This window comes from Danio aesculapii, chromosome 11 (genome assembly GCF_903798145.1).
Source record: "Danio aesculapii chromosome 11, fDanAes4.1, whole genome shotgun sequence".
Classification (NCBI taxonomy): domain Eukaryota; kingdom Metazoa; phylum Chordata; class Actinopteri; order Cypriniformes; family Danionidae; genus Danio; species Danio aesculapii.
Genome location: NC_079445.1, coordinates 20,801,660 through 20,822,856, shown reverse-complemented (window position 1 = coordinate 20,822,856; position 21,197 = coordinate 20,801,660). Strand labels below are relative to the sequence as shown.

Below are 21,197 nucleotides of genomic sequence, written 5' to 3'. Positions count from 1 at the left end.
AAAACATCATAAACTGTTTTTTTTTATTAGTTTTTTTTTCAGGCAAGGTGAAGTGTTGAACATCCATGAACATTATAGAACAGATACATAGAACTTGTTTTATGATTCAGTTGCTAATCATGGCAAGCTGTTTATTGTAAGCTTTGTAAGGTGTTGTTCATAACTCGTGACATATTCACAATAACAAAATATAATAAAATAAATAGAATAAATAAAATACATATAATTAACTGTTTATTATATTAACCTATTGTAAATTAGGGCTGCACGATATTGGACAAATTTTACATTGCAATATTTTTTTTCTCTGTGATATTTATTGCAATGTCACTACAATTTCACCAGATGACATAAATCAGTGGTTCCCATCGGGGGTCGGAACAATGACAGGGGGGTCCCTTGGTGATTTCCAAAAGTCAAGAAAATTTTATTAAACTATTAGAATTATCATTATATCGATAACCGACAGAAGATTAAAATTATTTCAATTATTTTTTTTTCATAGGATTGGTGTGTTTACATAAGATCAACAACACAGCAATAGTGTCAGATGCAGCAGATTGACTTTACAGCACCAGGTTGAACTTTCTGACATCTTTATGGCAAACAAATACATTATAATTAAAAAAAAAAAAAACACTGAGGATGATCTCTGAGTGTCGGTCTCCAAAATTAAACCAATAATAGACTTGTGCCGAAAATGTTTTACCCACCAATCTCTTTAGGTGAGGCTAATATTAAATTAAACAAATTAATAAATGACTATAAAAATTATATGGTTGTTAGACTGTTGCACTTTTTTGTGTAGTCAATATTAGTCAATATGCTTGTGTTTATATAGGCATATTGTTGTGTGTGCAACATTTGTACATTTATAACCACCTCCAAGAAATGTGGGGGTCGCAAATCACTGGCATATTTTGGTGGTCACGGGCTGAAAAGTTTGGGATCCCCTGACATAAATAGCTCTATTTGCATAGTAATTGCTTCAGATTGATTGGGGTGATTCTGTAGGGAAGTGTAATATAAATATATATTTTATGTAATTTATTTTAAAGTGAAATAAACCATGCTTTATGGTTTTCTGAAGAGAGTAACAGTATTCAGGTACAGAAATTAAAAGTAAAATAACACTGCATAGCATTCATCATATAAATAATTCAATAAAATCAATCTTTATTAAATTTTGTCATGCACTACTAAAATGCTTTTGATTCCTGGAGAGCCATAGCTCTGCACAGTTTTGCTCAAACCCTAACAAAACACAGTTGATCCAACTAATCAAGGCGTTCATGACTACTAGAGACTAAGCAGGTGTGAGTTGGAGGTGGTTGGAGCTAAACTATGCAGAGCTGCGGCCCTCCAGGAATTGTGTTTAAGACCTTTGTTTAAACTCTCTTAAAATGCTCACATAGTCACAAGCCTTATAAACACATCCAGACGAAAAACTTTCACTCTATTATGGTTTAATTCTGCAGTTTCTTCACAAATCTCATGTGTTTTGTTTCTGGTCATCTATATGCATATCTTGCAAGGTGACTATTTCGATCGCACACATTGCAATATCAATGCTCAAACGATATATTGTGCAACCCTACTGTAAACACTGTATTACATTTATTACATATAATAAATGTATGTATAATATCTAAAATATGTCACAAATGTAGATACTGTATTACATTCATTCCATTCATTCATATTCCTTCGCCTTAGTCCACAGGTGTCAAAGCCAGTTCCTGGAGGGCCGCAGCTCTGCACAGATCCATTCTAAATCTGCTTCAACACACTTAAGCTGCAGTCCCACTGCACTTTTCTCCCCATAGATTTCCATTCATACTCACACAAATGCGTCAAACCGGCAAGTTTCGCAGTTCGCAGCAGTGCAATGTTCAAGCTTGGTGAACTCTGACCTGCGAAATCGCATCACCTGGCTGCGTGAGACCAACTGAGGATCAAATTATGACCTTTCTGGACAGAAATTTAAAATATGGACCAATCGCTCGCTTCTTTAAATGTCTAATCATCTTGTTTGATCCCGCCCCTTTTCGCAGCGCCATACAACAGAATTTCTCAAGCTCAAACTCTAGTGTGACCGCAGCTTTACCTGTAGGTTTCAAACAAGCCTGAAGGACTCAATTAGTTTGATCAGGTGTGTTTAATTAGGGTTGGAACTAAACGGCCCTCCAGGAACTGGCTTTGACACCTGTGGCTTAGTCCCTTTATTCATCAGGGGTCGCCACAGCGGAATGAACCGCAAACTTATCCAGCATATGTTTTATACAGTGGACGCCCTTCCAACTGCCACCCAGTACTGGTAAACTTCCATACACACTCATCTATACACACTAATTCACAAACATACACTGCGACCAATTTAGTCTATTCAATTCACCTATACTGCATAACTGTGGGGGAAATCGTGCACATGGGAAGAACACGCAAACATTCAATACAACTTATACATATTTATACATACATTTATTAGAGATATTAAATTAACACAACCATAATTGTATTTGTATTATTATTTTTTTATTATTATTATTAATATTATTATTTTTTGTCAACCGAATCTGTGGACAACACATCTTACTACTTTGCATTATTCTTTATATAATACATATTTTGCATTGAAAATAAAACATATTAATGAACATGTTTGTCATTCTCCTTTGTTCATAGTTGTTTGTTTGGTTACGCTGACTTTGGATGTGGCTCTTCCCAATCAGAAGTCAGTTAAAACTCTCTCTTTCCAGTTTTTTTTCCTTTTCTTTCTATTTTTTTTTTAACTGTTAACCCTGTTGTGTTAGTGACCACAAAACTACACAAGGGCTCAAGCAGTACCATCCTAATGAGCTTCTGTAAATGTCTGTATCCATGAGAGCTTCCACAGCATGCCATAAGTGTGGAGAGCAATGTGTTTGCCAGATAATGAGCTAAACTTTGAGAGAGAGAGAGAGAGAGAGAGAGAGTGAGAGAGAGAGAGAGAGAGAGAGAGAGAGAGAGAGAGAGAGAGAGAGAGAGATTCAGTCCATGCATCTCCATCTCACAGGTAAAGTCCTACTTCTTCTTCTATTGTAAAACCGCTATGAGATGTCTGTGCGTTTGGATTTAATGGATGTCCTTGTGGGAGAGACATATTTTTAAAGCGAAAGGACATCTGAAGTGTGGACTTACTCTATTTTATTGATGATAAAATGTGCCATATATGTATAATGTCTAGGAAAAGGCAAAGCAGGCAGTATATTTGCGGCACTGCAAATGCCACAAATCTGCCAGAGAAGTCAAATGACTCTGACTATGCATAAGCACTAGTAATTAAGATGATTAATGGCCGCCTCTGAACTAACGGCAAAGGCGACTGACTTCCATTTCCCACCAGCATTGCGTCGGATATTAAAGGGTTATGCACTGAAGTTCATCGCTCCTGTTCCCTTCAACACATTCTGACAGGATCCTTTCAGAGCAGCATTTAGGGGTAAGTGCGACTCAAATCAAATTGCGAGAGTCTACCTGTCCTCCTCCTCCTCTTCCCCCATTTCCATCTCTCTGTCTTTGGCTTCAAAGTGCCTGATCCTGCTCTTAGGTCGAGATGATGGTTTACACTACAATGTGCAATCAGTGGAATATCCGTTTTCATGGTTTATCTGTCCCAGGTGGGGTTCTGCTTTGAAAAAGGCCCACACTCAAATGCTCTGTTCGTTTTTATGGACATTCTATGCTTGTATAAATGTTTTGGATGTTGTGCATGATTCTCTGTATTGTTTGTTTTTTACGTAAATCTAAATATCTGGTCATCTGATGATATTCGGGGTTTATTTATATTAAATAAGTAAATTGTATGCAGCAAGGTATGCTTAATTAATAATTTCATAGTAAATTACAGAATTGTTCTTAGTTAACACTGCTCTTCTGAAATGTCTGTTCATCAAAAATGCTTAAAAATGATTAACTTTTTTAATAAATGTATAAAGCAGCAAAAAGGCAGGTTTGCTTTGGTGCACACGTCAAATATGATGTCAATGAGTATGTTTACATGGACACCAGTAATTAAGAAAAGATGCAAATTATGAGTCTACCAGCCCTGACTCTCTGTGGACATTAAAAATCCCATGGCACTTCTCATAAAGAGTCGGCGTGTAACCTCTGTGTCCTGGGCAAATTCCCTCTCGGCCCTTACCATCATGGCCTCCCAATCATCCCCATCCACTGAATTGGCTCTATCACTGTCTCTCCCCCACCAATAGCTGGTGTGTGGTGAGTGCACTGGCACCATTGTCCTGTGGCTGCCGTCACAACGCGGGGTCATGATTGTGAAGCGCTTTGGGTGTATGGCCACACAGAATAAATGCGCTATATAAATACACACATTACATTACATTATAGACATGTAAACAAACATTTTTAGGACATTAATCTGACTAAAGTCATAGTCGTTTTAAACACAATCGAATTAAGACATGTGAAGTACTACTATTTTACTCACATTACTGAAGTTCAGTACAGGCATGTAAACACATTATTTGGACTATTATCATTGTGTAGGACTTTTCATCACATTTTGAGGCAGGGTAGTCCATGTACTCTACACACAGCTGTTTGATACTATTCTCTGCACCAACCAAGCCAGTAAAGGAGCACAGACACCCACACCTCTAAGTGCACACACACAGTGAACTCCTGTAGACTTATCATCACTGAATACACTTTTGTGCTGTCTGGGAAATGCAGAAGTTTTCTTTCAATTCGGCTTGCGGTATCAAATTCCATTAAAACAACACTGTCCCACCAGTCCTTACTTCATATTCGCATGCAATACCTCAGAGTTTGTCACGGGGGAATGAATGAAATGCTGCTGAATTAAAGTAAAACTGCCGAACTGCAGTTGAAGTTGAAAAATTAAATAATTAAAAAAGAAACACTTGATATTATATTAAACTCCAGAGGAAACATTGGATAGTGTGATGACGTAAGGATGTTAATGGATCTATGTACTATAACACGTACAACTGAAACATGAAAGGAACATTCTAAAAACTATTCTAAACTCACATAAACACCTCAATCATATTATTGCCTTATTTTGATAAATGCAAATATTTAGATTACTGATGTCCATATAAATATAGTACCTGTGGCGTTGGCGGTAGGCATGGGCCGGTATAAGATTCTGATGGTGTGATAACTTTGGATAAAAATATCAAGGTTTCACTATAACACAATATTGTGTTTTCTGCTCTAATATATTTCTTTTTTAAAATATCTGGGTAAAAACAACAACTTTGTTCCCCATTGAACACAATATATTTTATTTTAAGAAACATTTAAAATATTAATTCATTCATTCATTTTCTTTTCAGCTTAGTCCCTTCATTAATCCGGGGTCGCCACAGCGGAGTGAACCGCCAACCTATCCAGCATATGTTTTACGCAGCAGATGCCCATCCATACACACTCATACACTACGGACAATTTAGCCTACCCAATTCACCTGTACCGCATGTCTTTGTACTGTGGGGGAAACCGGAGCACCCGGAGGAAACCCACACGTATGCAGAGAGAACATGCAAACTCCACACAGAAATACCAACTGACCCAGCCGAGACTCAAACCAGCGACGTTCTTGCTGTGAGGCGACAGCACTACCTGCTGCGCCACTGCGTCGCCCACATTCAAAATATATTTGACTTTGACTTATTTAAAATTTATCAGGTTAAATAATTGAAATAAATAATTGACTTCTGATCTTCATTAGTTTCAAAAACACAGATTTCTTTACTACTTGAAAAGGCGTCTTTGGATATCTTTCTTTTCTTTGGATATACATGTAAATAAACACACTGCACTGTTCAGGTCTATAGCATGTTGGATGTTGGTGTATAAGCGACTTGTTTTTCAGATGTTGGCTGAATCGTGGGCTGACCAGTAGCTTTTAATTTGGAGGGTCCTTTTGCTGGAGATACTGTTGCACAAAAAAACTAAATTAAATAGTCGTAAAAAACAAAAACATACATATATCTTAGGAACGGTATAACGGAAATTTTTTTGCGGTTTTAAAACTTTTCCAAACCGTGGTAAACTTTGAAACCAGTTATCATCCCATGTCTTGTTGGCGGAAGTCCTCATTTTAGCTGAGCCAGATGAATATGCATGTGCATATCTTTATAATTCCACAATAACTGCTTTATGTGAAGTTTTTGTTTAAGCTTTGAGGAAAAACAATGCATGTATTTTGTGCAGGTTTTCAATTTTATTGTAATTTTGCATTAAGTATGTAGTTAACTTGGATATATATAATGATTAATTTACACTACTGTACTAAAAGCAAACATTTTTTATAAATATCCTCCACTGACCTATTCATTTCAGATATAATCAAATGCATTTATTTAGCAACTTCATGCATTTATTTCTTCTTCACAGTCGTTTCGTCATAACAGTTGTCCTGAGTTGCCCTCTGTTCTTACAAATAGTAGTACAAATGCATGCGTATCAGTAAGACAATCCAAAGTAAAACCAGCTTTAGTGTATTCTAAATTTATAAATTCTTCTTGGGCAAAAAAATCTACATATTAGAATGATTTCTGAATTGTGTGACAATGAAGGACTGTAATAGTTGCTAAAATTACAGCTTTACCATTATGCAGTATATTGCATTGTAAAAAATGCCTTGAAATAGAAAACAGTTACAAATACAAGTAAAAATATTATTTTATGTATTTGTTTATTTAGTTATTTAAATTAATTTATTTACTTACATTTTTTCAAAATAAATGCAACCTGGCTGAGCATTACAGATGTAGACAGCAAGAGAATCGCTAGTTCGAGTCCCAGCTGGGCCAGTTGACATTTCTGTGTGGAGTTTGCATGTTCTCCCCTTGTTCGTGTGGGTTTCATCCGGGTTTCCGCTTCAGTCCAAAGACATATGTTATTGGTGAATTTGATAAACTAAATTGTATATAGTGTACACTATGTGTGGGTGTGTGAATGCAAGATGGGTGTTTCCCAGTATTGGGCTGCAGCTGGAAAGGCATTCAATGTGTAAAACATATGCCAGAATAGTTGGTGGTTAATTCCGCTGTGGCAACCCATGATAAATAAGGAACTAACCCAAAGGAAAATGAATGAATGAATGAATATTATTATTATTATTATTATTATTATTATTATTAAAATTATCAGTCAAATATCTGTGTGAAGATACCAAACTAAATATCAAATATGTAGAAATAGACAGAATTTGTATATACCCCATTAGGATTTATTCTGTACAATGCCATTGACTAATTACTATTAATAACACGTTGAACCTTATTATACAGTATGGTGTTACTATGACAGCAACATTTACTGTTGATGACATGAGCTTTTGTACACGCAATCACTGTAACAAATTTGCTCAAATACCCCTCTTTCTTTTAAAATGTAGAATATGCTCATGCAGAATAATGCATTAAGATGTGCTTTATAAGTACTAATAAACAGTCATAAGTACTAATAAACATGTTCAAGCTATGTTCAAGCTAATAAGCAACTAGTTAATAAGCAAAAGTGAGAATTTCTCTCCATACTAAAGACTTACAATCTCCTATTTTCAGCATGTCCTCCCATGCATGAAAACACAGAATTTATGCATGAGTTTATACGTCTATAAATGTTTGCATAAACGCCGGAAGACATGACGTAACACAATAAAAGCTCATAAAACATCATTTTCTCCTGAGCTAGACTTCCCACCGCCGTAACGAGCCATACTAAATGATCGCATCATCAGTCAACGTTGCACGCAGCACGAAACTTACCATTTAGGATCTGGAATCCAATCATGTAAAACACAAATGCTTACCATACCTATTTACTGTGGCCGTGCGGGTGCCTTTCATATGCTCCCGAGGCCAGCTGAATATGTGACAACCCTGGCATTTATATTTTGTCAGCATAAATGATGAATCTTTTCACATGCTGAGTGAAGATGAATCACATCTAGTGAGGCAGAGCGCCTGAAGGGACTCACGCTGTCTGTTTTTACTGTGTAAAGATATTAGAAATGTTGGATGGTTGAATTATAACCACTCCGACTTCGACTTCATTCAAGGGGCCGTGCCTTTAATAGGCTCGTTATCCTTAGAAGTACAATAAAAGTGATGACGAGGATTAGAGGATAATAGGTATGGATGCACCGCTGTTGTCATAATACCTGAACTTTGCTATAATTAAAAGCCCGGCGCGAACAAACACCTTCGTAAATGAAGAGAAAATAAACACAACAAGCTAGCGGTGTAATTAAACGGAATCAGCAAATTGCATCGCAGGCAGCTGCGAGACTAGCGGACAGCTGGCACAAACCCCGACTGCCCTGGCCATGAAAGAGCAGTCATATCTGATTCTGTTTGGATGGCCAGGCTTTAGAGACCAATGCTAAGCAGTACCTAGAGAACTGAGATGAATCGCTCACTCTCACCCCAGTGCACCGCAGCCATATTAAACAGTTATGGAGGCAAGTCAAGCGGAACTTTCTACTCTCAAATCCACCGCCGAGTTCAAGTCTCAGACCACACCGCGCTCCTGAGAATTCCCAGCTCGCCATTAGCATTCGCATGGTGTCAGAGCAGTGTTTACAATTACGGCTAAATTGACGCTGGCTTTTCTCGACTTGAGCAAACCGACTCACCCATTACTCTCCCCTTTGACGGTTCTGGGTTACACAAGGCTGTTATCATTAACGTCCCTGTGAGGCGACCCCACTCCCCGATTACTACGGCTCCTCTGAACACATCACCCTTCCCCCCCGGCCGGTGACTGTACATTAATCACTCTCCATATAAGAGCTCATACTGCAGCCTGACGATATACACCCAAGTGCCAAGTTGTGCTGGGGTAAGCATGTTTTTGAAATGAAGAGTGCACTATTGGATATTGAAGGAAAGGTGGTTGCTTGAGCGCCGGTGGATATTGTGGGCACAGAGTCAATCGCAGCAAAATGCTCATATCCAAATCCGCGAGTAAACAAAATGATTGACTCATGTGCGAGTGCTTGGACACGCGCGCCAACACTCCAACGGCGTGCTGTGTAACAAGCGCATCTGATATGTCAATGGCTGACAATGTTCCCTCAACACCTTCACAAGCTGCAGTCAAAACAATCTGTTCTTGGAACTACGGTAAACAGAAGATTTAAGGTGTGTTTGCATTTTTTATACATTTAGTCCTGGCTTGTTTTAGCATTCACACTGTCATTTTTAAAAACCGAACCTAAAAATACAACACTAAAACAAACGCTCACTATTATCACTATTACCAGGGTGCGAATTACATATTGACAATCAGGGGGGGTTGAGGTCATGAACCATTATAGGGATGGTCAAATGTATATTTACGGTATCTATTATTTAATTCGTATATATATTTAAGATACAGATCAGACAAGCTATTCCTTAACTATTAAAGGGCAGACCCACCATCCCCCCTCATTCATTATTTTTATTATGCTCTTCAGGGGGGATCAAGTGTTAATTAGGGGGATAAGACTCGCCCAAACCCTCCTGTAATTCACACCCTTACTGAAACTTGTGGCTTACTGTAACTCGAGGCAGACAGATTTTTTTGTTTGCTATTTCTGAGAAGAATTTTTGGCAGAATATAGTAACCAAACTTTAACTTTTATTTAAGGTGTAAAATACAAATCCAATTAGTTCAATTTGTTTGGTAAACAAAGTAAATCTCTCATATAATATATCTACTAAAACACAGAAATAATTGTTTTACAAAATGTATTTTAAATATAAAGATTTGCATATTAGTCGATAGGTTGTTTTCCAGTCATATTCCAGTGATGATGCATGAAATTCAGATGGAGGGCAGGAAGTAAAAAACTGAATGAGAGACAGAGGAAAGTCTGTATTTTTTGCGATTTATATCATATTTCAAGGGATATATAAATAGAAAATAACCACATATGTCGGGCAAGATCCTTATATCATGAAGAGGGCCGAGTTTTCTACTGAACTAATATATATTTGCATGTCATCGAGGCGGTATTTACTGTCTAATTACGTTACAATAAAAATTTTATAGTAAATACTTTAGTGTTTGGAATCATACTTCTGTATAGATAATTACTTGAATTAAACTGTCGTAGTAATTATATTGTTGCCGTGGTATGACACAACTGCAATAATAAACAAATTATTCAATAGGCTTCAGTTTTCTACGCTATAATCACAATGCACCACAGTTTACACTAATGTTACAGTATTTATTACAGTTTATCAGTTTACTATCCTACAGTATTCTGTATCATTCATTAACAGAGTTAATTATTACACATTATACACTTTACTATGTGGTTTAAAAACATGTTTATTATAAATTACTATAGTTTGTTCCCTATGCGGATATCTTCCAGACATCATGAAATAACAGATGAAAGCATACAAAAGCATGGACGCATAGTCTACATTATTATTTATTTATTTATGTAAGGGGGAAAAGTGCTCCACAATAATAACCGTCTAGTTTTGTCGCAAGGGTTGCATTTTTTTTTGTTCTGTCGATGAACTTACACCACATTCACCACTGCTGTGCATCTCGATTTTCACGTTACGGTTGTTTATTCCGCCGAAAGGCCAGTAAAGACATGGATTATTGCAAAACAAGACGGACATTTCATTACAGCAATTACATGGCAGAGTCGTTATTTATGTTCGTCTGGATTTTGTTTGTTTCTGATTTTTATATAACACATTAACATATTTATACACATAGCTAGGCCTGTATATAATGTTTATTGGTGCTGTCAGAAGAATTATCACGTCCAAAAAAGTTTGTACACATGAATGTATTGAAAAAATGTTTATTTTCAATGTTTATGCCACCTTTTCCTCCGTTTTTCAGTCAGTTTCTTAAACTTTCTTCCCTTTATGAGCAAAAACTTTTGTAATTCTATAAAAGCTGTTCAGCATTTCTTATTTTGGCTGATAAACATTTATAAACAACATAAAACAGAAACATTTTGATGTTCTGATAGCGTTTCCTATGCAGAAGAATCACTTCCTGCCCGTCATCTGAATTTTGCGCGTTATCAATGACGTCATGTGAAAACAGCCTATAACATCACTCCAATTAATATAAAAAATATATATTTACACACATTTGTATAAGTAAATAAATAGACTCAATGACAAGCTATAAATTTGCTGAAATCTGAAAATTTCTGCGTGCACAGTTTCCACGTGGGCCTAAATTAACTTCTTACTATTGTGATTTTGAATGTTTATTAATACTCATAGTGTGCATATTCTGCATGATCTTATTCTAAATTGCTAACCCTACCCAATAACTAAACCCAACTACTACTTTAATAACTATCAATAACCACACAAATAGGAGTTTAATGAGCTAAAACCCATAGTTAATTGTTTGATAAGAGTGAGAATAGGATCATTACAATACAGTGTGACCAAAAAACAAGGCTTTTATGATCCAAAACATCTCTGTGCTGTGGCTGAACACGCTTGTGTGTACATATGATATATTTAAATATGTTTATCACATGGTAACTCATTAAAAAGTCTATAAGATGTATATAGGAGTTGAAACAGTGCCATGAATCCCTGATGCAATTCCAACACCTGTAGTGTAATGGGTAAAGCTTAAACTTTAACACTATTTTATGGGTTTGTTTTTCATGGTGTCCGTAAAAAAAACGCATTTAACATACATATTTTGTGTGTTTAATCCCATCCAAATCTGCAGTTTGTTCGCCTTGGGGTGTTTTAGGCAATGTTAACTACCATCGAGAGTCTAAATCCCAAAGTTTACTTTGATAACACCTAAACACCCTCAAGAAGCCGCCTGGTGGATAAACAAATTACTGCAATAATGTAAATGCGCATCTGTTACCTGTATGCACAACGTAAATAGGGAACATAAAGTAATATTGAAACTACTGTGGTGACCAAATTCACATCACATTCTACTCTTACATAAAAAAATAAACTTTGGTTTTACTACAAATAAATAAAATTAAAAAGCACAAGTGATGTAATAAAACTAAGGCAACCAAAATGACCAATTATTGTTATTAAAATTTTTATTATTGACTCTGGAATGCCCAGACAGACCCCTCACTGTAATAAACATGGACATGTTAGTCTGGTCCAAATCAATACGTGGAATCACAAATGTTTCATAATCAGACACATTCAAGTAGAGCTTTTGTCAAGACATCATGCCTCATTTTGGTTTCATTTAGAAGTACTTTTTTTCTGTGTTGCGTCATATTTCAGTAGAACAGCACCAATTCATCTGGAAGCAGAACAAGGACCAACTTCCCAGTGTTCAGATGCCAGCATTCACACACAATCAGCAGCATTAAAAGAGCAATCACATCAGAATCCATTCACAAGTGTGAACGCACCTCAATTTCTGCAATTACCACAAAGATTTTCAATAGCGTTTCTATAGAGTTTTCTAAAGAGTTTCTATACTGATGTAAAAGTTGCAGTTATCCTTAAAACAACAAATACATCTCCCTTTAAACAACCACGTCCATGTGAATAAAACCATTGATTACTCCGATAACAGTTCTACTCAATCAAAGTTTGAATGCAGTGGGAGAAGGAAAAAAAAACAGGTAATTGATCGAATCAATGTGCCATTTTCTTGCATGATTTGTTTCTGCAAGTCCAATTTTCCCCACGACATCTTTTCTCCTTCCACAACAGCAAAACAAATTCCACAGATAAAGCATATCCTTGCATAACGCACACACATGCACGCACAATGGCAATGAAAAGCGACGGAATAAAAGGACGGCTGAAATCTTGCTGAAAAGAAGTGGAAAAGAATAGAGGAACTGTATTACACGCAGGACAGAGGGGGAGCGACAGAAAAAAAAAGCAAAAGCTTAAGGCTCAAAGCGGCAAAAACACCCAGCGGGAGCTGAACAGAAGATTTAAATGAGGCTTCTGTAGCCAGCCGGGCCACTGAACTATCCATTAAATTCAGATTATGGGTTTCTTCCCGTTTTTTATTTATTTATGTTTTTAATTATCCAGCCAAGGTTTGTCTGATAGTCAAACTAAAGCTGAATAATATGCATATTGATTGTGATCAGTAGGAGACACTGGCTTTGAGAATTTTATTAAAGCAGACGTGCGCCAACTGTAGCTCTTGATGATTAGGAATGCATATACGCTTATGACACCCACCTAGATGGAAGCGTAGCTTTTGGCACGTCGTGGATGTGAGTCTTTAAATGCATCACCTGACGTTTCGCAGACCTTGAAAATTGCATTGGAGAAGCATTGTGTGTTTTAAACGTGTTCTAATTGCATTACTGGTCCTGCGTGTACTATCAACATTCCGCACGCCGGCATATCTGCATCTCCGCTCCTCCTTTTTAAACCGTTTATTTGTGCTTGTTATTCCGCACTGTGCTTTTCTTTTGAAGCCGGCTGAAACTGGTTCCAACACATTTTGAGGGATCTTACAGTAAGCACAACTACTAAATTACTGAAAAGGTGAAAACCACTGTGCATTTTCTCCAAAAAAAGCAAAAATCAAGCTGAAGTGATATTCAACATATTGCATTTAGCCTACACACACAGAAAAAGGGAGAGGAAGTGATACACGAGCATTTGTGTTCACCCACAAACCTGTTGCTAAACCTCCACTGAGATTAACACGCACACATATAAACCAGCACCGAATTGTGCAATGCACTGCAAGCTCTTACCTTTGTGGATGTTCAGGCCTTGCAGCACAACCCTGGGGACAAATACGGTGTAGAAGCTCTGGGAGAAGCCTGGTCTGCATGGAGCAACCGTCTGAGCGTTCCAGTGACTCCCCTGAGAAAGACAGACATTATTGGCTATGAAGACACTAGAGAGGGGAAGTGGTTAGGCAAATTGATTTGTGACCACAGGGCTGTGGTTATTATTCACGGTTATCGAAACAGATATAAATACCTACAGGAGGCAAAATCACAGAGCAGGGATGCCACAATTTTACTGTCAGGGATGAATAACTATTCTATAGTGCTCCAAGCCTTATGTACTGTACCATCTACGTCACTTTCAGCTGGGTCAACGAACTATTCATTAAATTCAGATTATGCATTTATTTCCTTTTTTTTTATTATTTATTTATGTTTTTAATCATCAAGCCAAGGTTTGTCTAATAGTCAAACTAAAGCTGAATAATATGCATATTGATTGTGATCAGTAGGAGACACTGGCTTTGAGAATTTATTAAAGCAAACCTGCACCAACTGTAGCTCTTCATGATTATGCCTATATGCTTATGACACCTACCTAGATGGAAGAGTTGCTTTTGCCTTATGTACTGTACCATCTACATAACTTTCAGTGAGGTTCAAGTAACTTTTTTCATTAAATCAAAAACACGTAACTTGATTTTTGCCATTTTATAGATACATGTGAATAAAATTTTATAACTTTAACACTTTGCAGTATAATAAGGTTCCATTAGTTAATGTAAGTGAATGCATTAACTAACATTAATGAGCATTTAATATGACAATGTGTGCAGTATTTACTGATATCTTTGTCCATTTTAGTTAACAAATTATACAACTGTTGATTGCTAGTTCGTTTACCTCAGGTCATTTAACTAATAATAACATATACAACTGTTGATTTAAAAAATGCATTAGCAAATGCTGTAAGTACATAAAAATAAATCTTTCAAAGTGTTCTCATTGTCAGTTTATTGTAAATAACATTACTAAACATATGTTAACATATTTGTTATATTATGTTAACTTTTTAGAATTAATTTTCTTTGATTCTTAAAATTATTGTGAGAAATATATATATATATATATATATATATATATATATATATATATATATATATATATATATATATATATATATATTTATTAAATATATATATATTTATATATATATTAAAATTAGTTAAATAATTATCTGTAAATTATGTAAACATTTCAAATAAAGTTAGCTATACATTCATTATACAGTCATTATCATATACCCTATACAGTAAGTACCCCTATAACCTGGTTAAATACCCTCCGGAGTGCATGTTGCGAATCCCTGCTCTGCTGTAATCCAGTAGAGTGTTTGAATATTCAATATTTCTATGCAAATATGCAAATTGACAAATTCTAAATCAAAGGCAGCAAATCTGTGATTTAATTCCCATTCAGAATGCCTGCATGGTTTTAATGGTGGCTTTCAAAAAAAGTGAAAACATCAAGAGCTTCTCTAAAAATTTAACAAGAGCTAAACGAGCCTGTTTGATGATTAAAATAAACTGAGGGTGAAAACGGGGATGCGACGGAAAACAGGAAGTGCAGAGGAAAGAAGGTTGTGCTGGAGTTCTGCCATGTAAATCAGTGGAGAAATTGTGCCCATTACAGTGGCATCTATTTTAGGAGAGTGACCTAGTGTGTGTGTGCGTGTGTGTGTGTGTGTGTGTGTGTAAGTAAGAGAGAGAATGTGTGTGTATGCATCAATGGATAGTGCTCACCACGGAGATTTAGCATAATTAGATGGTGGGTCATATTCAGGTTATCCCAGTCTCAGTATGGTGGGCTTTTCTAAAGCGATCTAGGGTTCAAGCTCAGGCCTCGGATGTGTCTAAAACGAAATGAGAGGTTGCCTTTAAGGGTCTCTATCTTTTCCTCTCCCTACATTTTTTTTCCCTCCCAGACAACTCTGAACCTGAAATATCAAGACAACAAAGAAACGACGCACTAAGCTCTTTCATATATCCACGGAGGAACAGTCTCTGTCAAAGCATCCCTACAGATCACATTAGTCAGAGGGCTGTGAGATGGTTACTTTCTAAAGCAACGCTGCCTCTGCCCACCATGTGAATGCATCTCTATAGCTACATTTCACCCCCAGCTGGATAGATTTTTATTCTGAATGAGTCATCAAAGTGAATGTCAATATCCACCACGTTCAACAGCAATATGTGTCTTATTTGCAGAACTTATATTTACTTAACACTCCAGCACCTTTCAGATTTCATGTACAGGGCTTCTCCTACTTGTATTGTTTCTGGAGACAGAGAGAGAGAAAATGTGCATCGCTGACTCTAAAGCAATCTTACAAGTTAAATCATCCCTGATGTTAAGAATAGGATCATGAATATTCCTTAGCATGCATATTAATATTAAATCGATTTGCATATTCGCATCTTCCTCCGGTAAGGACAGAGCAGCACTATTACTCGCAGACACACCACAGGCATCGCCGCATCCTCTGCAATGTGTGTTAAAAGTGCAGCTGCAAGCCACTGCAGCTTACAGATAGACGACTAGTGTTCACCACAAACTGATTTACTAGTTGGGACGTTATTTGACAGAAAACGCGACTATTATATAAGTGCTACGACAGCAATTTTGGATTTCCAAACAGACAAAGTATATAAGCGCTCGATGCACCACTACTGTTCTTTGAGTAAGTCGCCTCCCGACATAAACTGACCAACACAAGTGCACTCTTCCAAATAACCAGCTTACTAGAATCTGATTTTAAGTAGTAGGCTATTACTTCAGGAATGTTTGTAAATAAAACATTTAGTCTTACCAAAGATGTGCCCACAACTAAGGCACACGCCACAAGAATCGCGCAGCCGGTTTTCATTTTGGCCATCAGCGAAGGAGGCAGATGTTTGTTATTCACAAACGTGCAGATAATTCCTGTGAGATGTGCTGTCGGTAGCAGGTTCCGCTGAGCGATGCGAGAGAATATTGTCCCGGTCGGTCTCGCGCCCTACTGCAGGTGGACAGGCGCTGTTCAGCTCAGCACCACGGCTCCGCTGGCGGCGTCACAACCGCTACAACTCCTCCTACCGCAGCGTACTACTTAAAGACACACACTGAGACGCACTACAGCACGCTCGACACTTAAACGGACACATTTTAGGCGCGATCTGCATATCTGAATGGCTGCTTTAGATTTTAACAGACTGAAGATCAAATCGATTTATTGAAGCTGTTTATGTGGAGTCTAAACACCCTGATTTAAGATTTAATGCATTTAGGGTTTTAAATTTAATGGTATATTTCAGATAGGGCTGTCAGTCGATTAAATGTGTAATCTACTTAACGATGCGGAGATTAACTGATCTGATTATTCATAAATTCAATTTGATTGAGAAATTTTAACAAAGAGTAGAAAAAGTCATCATGTTTTAAATGTATATCAGACATAAGTAATTTATTTCACAACAAACATTTGGACTAAACCAGCCATGTTTTTAGATACATTTAATTAAAGAATGTTTACTGCAACATTCTTCACAAAACAATCTAATGTTCCAGAAAAAAGAAAGACATTTATCTTAGTGTTATTACAACCTCAAATTGACTAAAATATGGATATAAATTATAATTATATAATTATAAAAACATAACTGATGGATTAAACGTGAGTTTTTTATTCATATTTGACCAAATTGTGAAATTGAAAACATAAATATCCAAATAGAAATTAAGTAGTAGCTGACAGTAAATGTCTAATGAGTGAATATTAAAGGCATTAGATGGTTTAATGAATTCAAATGACCAATTCATTCAGGAATCAATAGTCTGACTTTGTGAAAAGGCAATGTAATCAATTGTAAACTTAATTCATTCAAAATGCAGATTCATTCAGAAATGAATCACTGCTATGTTAACAGGAGATGCAGTCCTGCTGTTATTTAATATTTTCATATTTGTTGTTTAATATTGTTGCAGTTTATGTCACATTGTGGACTTTTATGATGTTGACCCCAATATTTTTTTTTATTGGAATAAATGGCTTTTTAAGGTGATTTATGTTTAGAAATTACTCTCCAGAGACTGCTGAATTTCATTCATTCATTTTCCTTTGGTTTAGTTTCTATTTCAGAGGTCGCCACAGCTAAATAAACTGCCAACTATTCCGGCATAAGTTTTGCGTAGCAGATGCCTTTCCACCTGCAGCCCAGTACTGGCAAACACCTACAGTGCATCCGGAAGTATTCATAGCGCTTCACTTTTTTCACATTTTTTAAAGTTTCAGCCTTATTCCAAAATGTATTAAATTGATTTATTTACTCAAAATTCTACACACAATACCCCATAATGACAGTGAATTGTTGCAAATTAAAAAAAAAAAATAAAAACCTGAAAAATCACATATACATAAGTATTCACAGCCTTTGCTCAATACTTTGATGCACCTTTGGCAGCAATCACAGCCTAAGGTCTTTTTGAATATGTTGCCACAAGCTTGGCACACCTGTCTTTGGGAATTTCGAGCCTGTTCCTTTTTGCAGTACCTCTCAAGCTCTATCAGGCTGGATGGGAAGCGATGATGTACAGTCATTTTCAGATCTCTCCAGAAATGTTCAATAGGATTTAGGTCTGGGCTCTGGCTGGGCCACTCAAGGACATTCACCGAGTTGTTGTTAAGCCATCTATTGATATTTTGGCTGTGTGCTTTGGGTCATTGTCCTGCTGGAAGATGAACTATCGCCCTAGTCTGAGGTCAAGAAGCAGGTTTGCATTCAGGATGTCTCTGTACATTGCTGTATTCATCTTTCCCTCTATCCTGACTAGTTTTCAAGTTCCTGCTGCTAAAAGACATCCCCACAGCATGATGCTGCCACCACCATGCTTCACTGTAGGGATGGTATTAGCCTGGTGATGAGCGGTGGCTGGTTTTCTCCAAACGTAACACCTGGCATTTACGCCAAAGAGTTCAATTTTAGTCTCATCAGACCAGAGAATTTTGTTTCTCATGGTCTGAGAGTCCTTCAAATGCCTTTTGGCAAATTCCCGGCAGGGAGTGGCTTGCACTCTACCACACAGGCCTGATTGGTGGATTGATGCACAGTTAGTTGTCCTTCTGTAAGGTTCTCCTCTCTCCACAGAAGAACGCTGGAGCTCAGATGGAGTGACCATCAGGTTATTGATCACCTCACTGACTAATGCGACTCTCCCCCGATCAGTCAGCTCTGATGGCCGGCCAGCTCAAGGAAGAGTCCTGGTGTTTCCAAACATCTTCCACTTATGGACGATGGAGACCACTGTGCTCATTGGAACTTTCAGAGCAGAAAAAACATTTCTGTAATCTTCCCTAAGCTGTGTGCCTCGAGACAATCCTGTCTTGGAGGTCTACAGATAATTCCTTTGTCTTCATGCTTGGTTTGTGCTTTGATATGCACTGTCAACCCTGGGACCTTATATGGACAGGTGTATGTCTTTTCAAATCATGTCCAATTGACTGAATTTACCACAGATGAACTCCAATTAAGCTGCTGAAACATCTTAGGAATGATCAGTAGAAACAGAATGTACCTGAACTCAATTTAGAGCTTCACGGCAAAGGCTTTTAATTGTTTTTTTTTATAAATTTGCAACAATTTAAAAAAAATCTTTTTTCACATTGTCATTATGGGGTGTTGTGTGTAGATTTTTGAGGAAATAAATAAATGTAATAAATTTTTGGAATAAGGCTGTAACATTAAAAAAATGTGGAAAAAGTGAATCTATGAACACTTTCTGGATGCAGTGTATACACACTCATTTACACACACACACTACAGCCAATTTTATTTATTCAATCCACCTATGGTGCATGTCTTTGGACTGTGGCGGAAACCAGAGCACCTAGAGAAAACCCACACAAACACGGGGAGAACATTGAAATTGAATAATCGATTGATTATTACTTGGTGTTTCCGCATTTATTGTTGGAATTTAAAGGCACGGAGCTGCAGTCCTGCTGTATCCACACCAAACTTTCTTCCATTACTCCAGAATATCTTCATCAAACGCCCATTTAAGCCTCCCATCACAGCACTAGCATAGCCAGGACTCACAATGTGGGTGGGCCCAAATAAATTTGGCTGAGCCTAGCCTAAAATGCATCTGTTATCAAAATATGCCAACACAACTACACCTGCTTAAATACACACCACCGCTTAATCAAAGCATAAGCCTGTATGTCATCATAAGCAGTGTTAAGAACAGAAAAATAGCATGGCGACCACACTACACATACACACATCTGTCAGATGCAAGAAAACACCATCATTACAGTAAATCTTCAGGACAGTAGTGGATAGTACAGTGACAGTCACTATGTAAAGTAGGCTTATGATGGAGTCAAATATTCTTGCTGTGATTAAAAGATGAAGCATTTATAGTGGTATACTGAGTCATCCCAAAATAAGCAGCAAAAAAAGTAATGTACAGGTATAATAAAAACAATATTTACTGTATTGCTCCATCGCAGGGGTGACCAACCTTGTTCCAGGAGATCTACCGTCTTGCAGGTTTCAGTTACAATTCATATCAAACACACCTGCCTGTAATTATCAAGTGCTGTTTAGGTCTTAATTAATTGGTTCAGGTGTGTTTTGATCAGGGTTGGAGCTGAACTTTCCAGCAAGGTAGATCTCCAGGAGCAGGGTTCAGCACCCCTGCTCTATTGTATACATGTTCGGATTAAACAAATGTTTCAACCTAAATAAATTGCAAAAGGATTATGAAGTACAATATGTAGCACTTTACAATAAACTCACATTAGATGAACAAATATTAATGGATTAAAATCGAATAAAATAAAAACGTGGTAGAAAAAGCCTAATGTGAACAATGTGAGGTACAGTGCTCAGCATAAATGAGTTCACTCTTACAGATCTCTATTTTAATGTATACATTATACGTTATTAAATTAGTCAGTATCAAAGCCCAAACTGTAAATAATCTTACAACTGATCTAAAAACTTTAGATCACAGTCTAAAAAACGTGGACACTCAAATTAATATGTTGGGGAAAAACATTAAATACAATTTTTATAAATGGGAAAAATCAAGTGAAACATAAAAAATATAAAAATACAAAGACAAAAGTTTGTAGTTTTTTTTATTTTGATTTGATTGAGTTATATATATTTGCTGACAAATGGATAAAAAAGGGCATGTACTCATTTATGCTGAGCATCCAGTCACAACTTTTGCAGCTCCTTCTGAGCCCTCTGCCAGCCAATGTTGTCTTTCATTCATTCATTCATTCATTCATTCATTCATTCCTTGTGGCTTAGGTCACCACAGCGGAATGAACCGCCAAATTATCCAGCATATGTTTTATGCAGTGGATGCCTTTCCAGCCACATACACTGTTGCATTTACACACATACACTACAGCCAATTTAGCTTA

The 21,197-nt window shown here is 36.9% G+C and overlaps 1 protein-coding gene across 1 annotated transcript in view; it reads right to left on the bottom strand.

The window, feature by feature from the left end:
- cdh4 (cadherin 4, type 1, R-cadherin (retinal)) overlaps nt 1-16,792 on the bottom strand; it is a 435,394-nt gene extending 418,602 nt beyond the window's left edge. The window contains exons 1-2 of the mRNA XM_056467830.1: nt 16,590-16,792; nt 13,742-13,853 (exon numbers count right to left, since the gene is read on the bottom strand). Coding sequence (XP_056323805.1) covers nt 13,742-13,853; nt 16,590-16,655 — 178 coding nt within the window. The 5' untranslated portion in view covers nt 16,656-16,792. The remainder of the gene's footprint in view (nt 1-13,741; nt 13,854-16,589) is intronic.
- Nucleotides 16,793-21,197: the final 4,405 nt, after the last annotated feature.